Genomic DNA, 8,140 nt, shown 5'->3' on the forward strand with positions numbered 1-8,140 from the left:
CAGATTGTGTCACTTCGGATGTCTTTCGTTTAATAACGACAGTGTGGTCAGCAGTCTGTCTGTGGCTCTGTGTCTTTGTCCCAAAAAGCAGGGGGTGGTGAAGTCATCATGTTCAGACTCCTCAGTCGGCGTGGTAACCTGACGCGGAGCTGCCTGGCCGGCCAGCGGCGCCATGAGCACGGCGTCATGGCCATCCGCCGCGAGGACATCAACCCCTGGGAGAGGAGGGCGCCGCTGGCCCCCAAACACGTCAAAGAGCTGACCAACGCCGGCATCAAGGTCCTCGTCCAGCCGTCCAACCGCAGAGCCATCCACGAGAAGGTGAGGACAAACGAGACAAAATCCCTTTGATGTTCTATAATATCATGAACATATCACGACATCCCTATTATATAACATCAAAATCCCTTTGATGTTATATAATATCATGAGCATATCACGACATCCCTATTATATAACATCAAAATCCCTTTGATGTTATATAATATCATGAACATATCACGACATCCCTATTACATAACATCAAAATCCCTTTGATGTTATATAATATCATGAGCATGTCGCGACATCCCTATTATATAACATCAAAATCCCTTTGATGTTATATAATATCATGAGCATATCACGACATCCCTATTATATAACATCAAAATCCCTTTGATGTTATATAATATCATGAGCATATCACGACATCCCTATTATATGACATCAAAATCCCTTTGTTTTATAATATCATGAGCATATCACGACATCCCTATTATATGACATCAAAATCCCTTTGATGTTATATAATATCATGAGCATATCACGACATCCCTATTATATAACATCAAAATCCCTTTGATGTTATATAATAGGGATGTCGCGATATGCTCATGATTCAGTACGATTCACGATACCATTTTCTTTGACTTGAGCTCCAGACAAATGACTGACAAATATTCCTTTATTTACACTTTACACAAAATTAGAAACGCAAAAGACTTTTGGTTTTGTCCTCTTTTTTTCAGGAGCTAAACTCAAAGATCTAAGACTTTGTCTATGTACACACAAGGCTTATTTCTCTCAAATGTTCACAAACTCTGTGTTTGTGAGCACTTCTCCTTTGCCGAGCAAATCCATCCACCTCACAGGTGTGGCATATCAAGATGGCCACGTTCATCATTTTGGTCCGTGTACATAAGCTGTGCTTCCAACAATAACGTGTGTAACAAAATTGAAATAAACACATGATAATTAGATTTTAAAAAACAAATCCCACATTAAAATATGACTATATATTCAACAAAAAAGCAACAACTAAGAAGACAAAGTGACGTCGGAAGTCAACCAACAATAGATTAGACGACCTAGGGTTTATCTTAACTCCCGTTTTGTTTGTTAGATGTCTCATTTACTCATGGAGGAATTAAAAGATTTACAAATTTTCGTTAAATCAACGTGCATTCGTTCCTAGTGTCACAATGAGCCGTTTCTTTATTTCGTAACTGCAACAGCAACATAAATAAACTTGTTTTAAACAAAGGAAAACCGTCTGTCTCACGAAATGCGGTTGAAAATCAGTTTGTCCTTCCGCTCTCATACACACACACACACCTGGCTCAGGTGAGGTCTAAATATGGAGTTAACACCCCCTGACGTCATCATCATTACCACCATCATCATCATCACAGTTAACATGATCGACAGTAATTGTAATCAGCATTATCTGACATGCGGGCTCCAGTAGGTCTCCTGTGGTGTAATTCAACAGAAGATTAATCTGAAAAATCCACTTTCTTCCACTTCTCCAGCGTCCATCCTGTTAGCAGGCTGTGGACCGTTAGCAGGCTGTGGACCTGTTAGCAGGCTGTGGACCCGTTAGCAGGCTGTGGACCCGTTAGCGTGTGTACGTGCAGGCTGTGGACCCGTTAGCAGGCTGTGGACCTGTTAGCAGGCTGTGGGCCTTGGCACATGCCACACGGTTTTTCAATTGTCTTTTGTTTAGTGCTGGCTTCTGGGCCCTGATTCGACCATGGAGGCCATCTCGAGACAGAATCCGACAAACCGTTCTGGTTGACACAGGGACTTCAGGGGACCAGGTCTCGTGGAAAATGGGCTGGCCTTGGATTTTCGAGCCAACAAACGGTCCTCTCGAGCAGTGGTCTTGCGGGGTCTGCCTGACCTGGGCTTGTCAAAAACGTCTCCAGTGTCTTCAAATGTTTTTTAATCCTCTGTCCTTGACGCTGAGACACATTGAAGGTGTCTGCCACATCAGCAGTGGATCTGGTCTTCAGCCTCTTGGTAATCCAAACTTTAGTCTCAGGGTGAATCTTAGGCCTGTCTGCAGAGGTCTAGTTGTAGTTGAAGTGAAGGTCTAGTGTACTGGGGTTGTTTTTATACACACCTGAGACCTGATTGATCCATTATTAGTCCCAGGTGAAGCTCATATGACAAGGAGACAACACTTATGTCTTTGCAAACATTGACTCAGTGGGCTTTACCAAGTTGTGAATATTAGAATACTTTTTGATAGTTTCTTTTTGCACTGAAACATTATTACAAAAGCTGTTGGGATTAAAATGAGCCATTTCTTGTAAATAAATCTTGATTAGAAATATCTTTCAGTGGCACTTCAGGACAATTTGCACACAAGAGACAAGACTTTTGTCAGGGACTGTACATGAGAACATGTAACCATCAGCCTGTTCTTTACTTCCAGTACTACATGAGAACATGTAACCATCAGCCTGTTCTTTACTTCCAGTACTACATGAGGGCCGGGGCCGTCATCCAGGAGGACCTCTCGGAGGCGTCTCTGATACTCGGGGTGAAGAGGCCGCCGGAGGAGAAGATCATTCCCAGGAAGACGTACGCGTTTTTCTCCCACACCATCAAGGCTCAGGAGGCCAACATGGCGCTCCTGGAGGACCTGCTGAAGAAGGTGAGAGCGCTCAAAAGATCCCTAAAAATGTCCTCAAAACCCCTAAAAATGTCCTCAAAAGATCCCTAAAAATGTCCTCAAAAGATCCCTAAAAATGTCCTCAAAAGATCCCTAAAAATGTCCTCAAAAGATCCCTAAGAATGTGCTCATATCCCTAAAAATGTCCTCACCAAAATAGAGTACTCTTATCATAATAAAGTAACTGTGGCGCCCAGATAGCTCAGTTGGTAGAGTGAACGACTGTACTGTAAATAGAGGTTTACTCCTCCTGGGTTTCACTTTCTTCTTTCTCATGTCTTCTGCTGTCCTGTCAAAAATAAAGGCCGAAAAAGCCCAAACATGAATCTTTAAAGTAACTGTTTACTAAAATTGGTAGTGCATTGTTTTCCAGTTAGTTTAGAAGAAATAGCCTTATTTAGCCACATTTGGAAAGCTAATATCTATTTGACATTTGTAAATGCACGAGATCTCTTGAGATTAAGATGTGACGAGACTTGTTGTTGAGGTAAAACTTGTCTCTTGATGTTGGACAGAGTGCAGAGCAGCAGGTAGTAGACAGAGCCTGGCCTGGTAGTAGACCGAGCCCGGCCTGGTAGTAGACGGAGCCTGGCCTGGTAGTAGACGGAGCCTGGCCTGGCCTGGTTGTAGACGGAGCCTGGCCTGGTAGTAGACAGTAGACGGGGCCTGGCCTGGTAGTAGACGGAGCCTGGCCTGGTAGTAGACGGGGCCTGGCCTGGCCTGGTAGTAGACGGAGCCTGGCCTGGTAGTAGACGGAGCCTGGCCTGGTAGTAGACGGAGCGGTTGCACAGTTGCAAAGCTGCTGGTAGAACCCAGCGTTAGAACGTTAGAGGGTAAGGCTGCTCACTCTCTCCCTCTCCTTCTCTCTCTCTCTTACACTTTCACTCTTTCACTCACTCTTTCACTCACACTCACTCTTTCTCTCTCTCTCTCTCTCACACTCTTTCACTCACTCTCTCTCACCCACACTCACTCTCTCTCACACTCTCTCTTTCTTAAACTCTCACTCTTATACACTCTCACTCTCATACTCTTTCATCCACTCTCACACTTTCTCACTCTCTTGCTCTTTCACTCTCTAATTCTTTCACTTTCATACTCTCACTCTCACTCTCTCACACTTTCTCTCACACTCACTCTCTCACACTCTCAGACTCTCACACTCTCTCACAACTTTAATTTAAATGACATTAAACAAATAGAAATGTTCTCCCCTCGTCTTAAAGTGTTCATGACTCAATACAAGAGCAGCCTACTTCCTTGTTTACTGTTGCAGTGAAACGCTGGTTACGTTGTAACCTTGGGTCTATGAGTAAGGACTGTTTTTACAGTTTATTACTTGACATGGGAAAGGGATCTGAGTATTACACTGGATGATAAGTGGGACAAAATCTGTAGGATATTAAAATAAAAAAAATCCCAATCCCTGGTTGTATCTCTTTCCTTCAACAAAACCCCTAAAAAAACGATACCAAAATGATTTTTTGTTTCTTCTCAGGAGGTTCGTCTGATCGACTACGAGAAGATGGTCGATGCTAACGGATTCCGGATCGTAGCGTTTGGTCAGTGGGCCGGTGTCGCAGGTATGAAAACCTTTTCTCAAAACATGTGCGTGCGTGTGTGTGTAATACATACATATATATGTATATGTATGTATGTGTATATGTATAGATATAGAGCGCATGTTTTTTTGTGGTAAATCATAAATAAACTGTATGAAATAATCTATTTTTGTATATTCCCATGTTAATTTTGTAGGAATGATTAACATATTGCACGGATTGGGTTTGCGCTTCCTGGCTCTTGGGCACCACACCCCCTTCATGGTAAGAAAACATCCAAAAAAAACAACTTGACACAAAACCGCTTCCTGTGCCCAAACGTGATCCTCATCCCCGTCTCTCTGCTGTCCGCAGTACATCGGCATGGCTCATAACTACAGGAACGTCAGCCAGGCCATCCAGGCAGTGAGGGATTGTGGGTATGAGATATCCATGGGCTTCATGCCCAAATCTATCGGCCCTGTGACGTTTTGCTTCACCGGTACCGGCAACGTCTCCAAGGTACGACCAAGGTTGAACTTAAACCCAAAAAAGGCCTCAGACAGCAGAGGTCTCACGGTTTGCTCTCGTCTCTTTGTTCCTGCAGGGAGCCCAAGACATCCTTAACGAGCTGCCTGTCGAATATGTTGAACCTCATGAGTTGAAGGCCGTCTCCGAAACAGGAGGTATGACATTCTTGTGCCTATCTCTGTGGCTCAGTGTTGGATTTATGGGATGTAATGTGCACAGAAGTAGAGAGAGACTGACAAGATTGAAAGAGACTTTGATGCCCTTTTTTTCCTGTATGTCTTCTTGCTCCTTGCTTTGTCCAAAGAAAAACTCAAGGATACCTCGACTTTGGCATCTTTTGATATTTTGATTAACTGGATATTCAAGATAGTTTAATTTCCAAAACGTAGGCTGAAGCCAACGATTACTTTCATTGTGGATTTAATCTGTTGATTATTTTCCTGATTAGCTGAGATGTTGTTTCTGGTCTATAAAATGTCAGAAAGTGGTGAAAAATGTTGAGAGAGAGTCAGCGTTAGTGGGGGTCCGGGGCTGACTGCCGGGGGGAAGAAACCGTTTTTATGTTGGGAGGTTTTGGTCCTGATGGACCGCAGCCTACTGCCAGAGGGGAGGGGGGGTCAAACAGTTTGTGTCTTGGGTGAGGGGGGTCGGCTGCAGTCTTTCCTGCCCGCCTCAGCGTCCTGCAGGCATACAGGTCCTGGAGGGACCGCAGATTACAGCCATCGCCTTTGCAGCAGTCTCTCCTTGTCCTTAGCGGTGGCCGCAGCCTACCTGATGGTGAGGGAGCCGGTGAGGACAGACTCAAAGTTGGTTAGGGGCCCCGATGTTCACACTCCTCACAGCGAGGGCAGGGCCGTTTATTATTCATGTACTGCGTGATGATAGTTGGCTGTTAATGGATGAGCTCACAGGCATGTCTCAGCAAACGTCAACTTTTCACTGAAGAAGTTGACACGGCGAGTGTAGCAGAGGGACAAAAGGGATTATAGGTCCTGTTTCTTGAATCATCCATTTCAACGCGCGTGTGCATGCATGCGTATTATCTGGTGCACAGTTCTTCTGTTTCTTTGTAGTCTTGTAGGCATGCTTTTGTCCACTGATTTGGGTCCATGATGAAGTTGTCTGATTCCCAAATGGTCCATTCACTTTCATGTTTACTTCTAAGCTTCTACTTCACCTCTAACCCCCATTATCCACTTTGAGCGATACCACATGCGGGGGCGTCTTGCTGCCCAATTCGCAGATTTTTTATTGTCTGTACAAGTACAGAACCATCATGTGTTTATAAAGCTAGTATCTACTGGAGCCCGACCCATCTAGTATCTGCCTTCCACCCCAAGCACTCCTGCAATTAAACTCCATGCCGTCTCTTTTCAAGCGTTGTCCTTAAAAAACAAAAAACAAGATCTGTGATGTGGCGTTATGTTTTTCAACCTCCAAGATGGATCTCCATCTCCTCGGTCCATGGTGTTGTAAAGGAGATGGAAACGATATTCGGGGGGACTGTTCTGGTAAATTGACTGGATAGCCTCGCTTGAAAATAGACCTGGCCCTTACCTTACCTTTTTATCTCAAATATTGACTAGAATGGCTGTGATTGGTCAGATCTCCCGCATCGCTGCGCAGACGCGCCTGGTGGAAGTCAGGGGTAATGCCTCCCTGAGAGGGTCACAGGATGGGCTGGGAGCAGAGGTGGGAAGTAACGAGTTACATTTACTCCGTTACAATTACTTCAGTAAGTTTTTGAAAAAAATATACTTCTAGGAGTAGTTTCAAATCACTATACTTTTACTTGAGTAGATTAGTGAAGAAGAAACTTTCTTCCTCCGCTACATCAGGCTACTATGAGCTCGTTACTTTTCTCTTTACCTCTTTGGTATTCTATGCGTCATCGTTTTCATTCCCCCCAATCAATGGTCGTTGTGCAGTCTCGTCACGCGACCATACTCGATCTCAGGGGCGGGACGGGTTAGCTTTACAGTCGTAGCAAAACAAAAATGTCAGAATCAACCGTCGCCAAGGCAACACAGACGAGGAGGGAACCCCCCCCCCGGCTTCATAGTGAAAGCATGCGTCGTCTTCTGTGTCGACCAAAACAAACGGACATGTCAGCATCCAAAAACTCAACGTCTAACTTGAGGAAACACGAAGCGGTAATTTTTGTTTCCGCTGTGGATAGATGGGACCAATTTGATGTGACAAGTCTCTCACTTAAGCTATTTTGTCATCAATAAATTAATTTTAATTTATTCTATTGATTGGATGAACTACAATTTGCCTAAATATGATTATTTTGTATTTTTTGTCTGTCTGGTTGATGCTTGTGTTAAAAAGATAAATCAGACGTTACTCAACAGTTACTCAGTACTTGAGTAGTTTTTTCACCAAGCGCTTTTTTACTCTTACTCAAGTAATTATTCGGATGAAAACTTTTACTTGTACTTGAGTCACATTATTCTAAAGTAACAGTACTTTTACTTGAGTACAATTTTTGGCTACTCCACCCACCTGTGGCTGTGAGTGCTTATGGTTTGATGATAATAATCGTAATAAGTGCATGCATGCTCACTGACGGTATGTCGACATATGTCTTTTTTTTAATGTAAGATATGAACAAAGTGTACGCCACCGTTCTGAGCCGACACCACCACCTGATCAGGAAGAGCGACGGCATGTACGACCCCATGGAGTACGAGCACCACCCGGAACTCTACACCTCGCACTTCAGGACTAGCGTGAGTCTGCAGCCTTCTATCCCAACACCATCACCACCAACACCCCCACCACCACCACCATCACCATCACCCCTTTAGATTAGATTAGATTCAACTTTATTGTCATTACACAGGTACAAGTACAAGGCAACGAGATGCAGTTTAGGTCTAACCAGAAGTGCAATAGCAGCAGGTGCAGGATATACACTGGTTCCATAAGTGCAGGACATGGATATGTACTGGATAAATATAGAAATTAATACTATTATAAACAGAATTTTACAGATGGGTTTGTCCTATGAATATAAAATATAGATAACTAGTATTGTGAGCAAGATTTCCAGCTGGATATGTACTGAATATACAGGTGTATATTACTATAAGTAGAAATTTTACAGATATGTGCAAATAAC

The 8,140-nt window shown here is 43.6% G+C and overlaps 1 protein-coding gene across 5 annotated transcripts in view; it reads left to right on the forward strand.

Moving 5' to 3' along the window:
• The window catches only part of aass (aminoadipate-semialdehyde synthase), a 33,252-nt gene that overhangs the window by 1,739 nt on the left and 23,373 nt on the right, over positions 1-8,140 (forward strand). For 4 of the 5 annotated variants that reach the window (XM_032522900.1, XM_032522903.1, XM_032522904.1 and 1 more), the window contains exons 2-8: positions 92-321; positions 2,747-2,923; positions 4,440-4,524; positions 4,700-4,767; positions 4,858-5,004; positions 5,090-5,168; positions 7,621-7,748. In XM_032522900.1, the coding sequence (XP_032378791.1) occupies positions 109-321; positions 2,747-2,923; positions 4,440-4,524; positions 4,700-4,767; positions 4,858-5,004; positions 5,090-5,168; positions 7,621-7,748 (897 nt within the window). In that variant the 5' untranslated portion in view covers positions 92-108. Of the gene's footprint in view, positions 1-88; positions 322-2,746; positions 2,924-4,439; positions 4,525-4,699; positions 4,768-4,857; positions 5,005-5,089; positions 5,169-7,620; positions 7,749-8,140 lie in introns of all 5 variants that reach the window. The other variant, XM_032522901.1, reaches the window with a different exon arrangement.

This window comes from Etheostoma spectabile, chromosome 8, assembly GCF_008692095.1.
Source record: "Etheostoma spectabile isolate EspeVRDwgs_2016 chromosome 8, UIUC_Espe_1.0, whole genome shotgun sequence".
NCBI classification, from domain to species: Eukaryota; Metazoa; Chordata; class Actinopteri; order Perciformes; family Percidae; genus Etheostoma; species Etheostoma spectabile.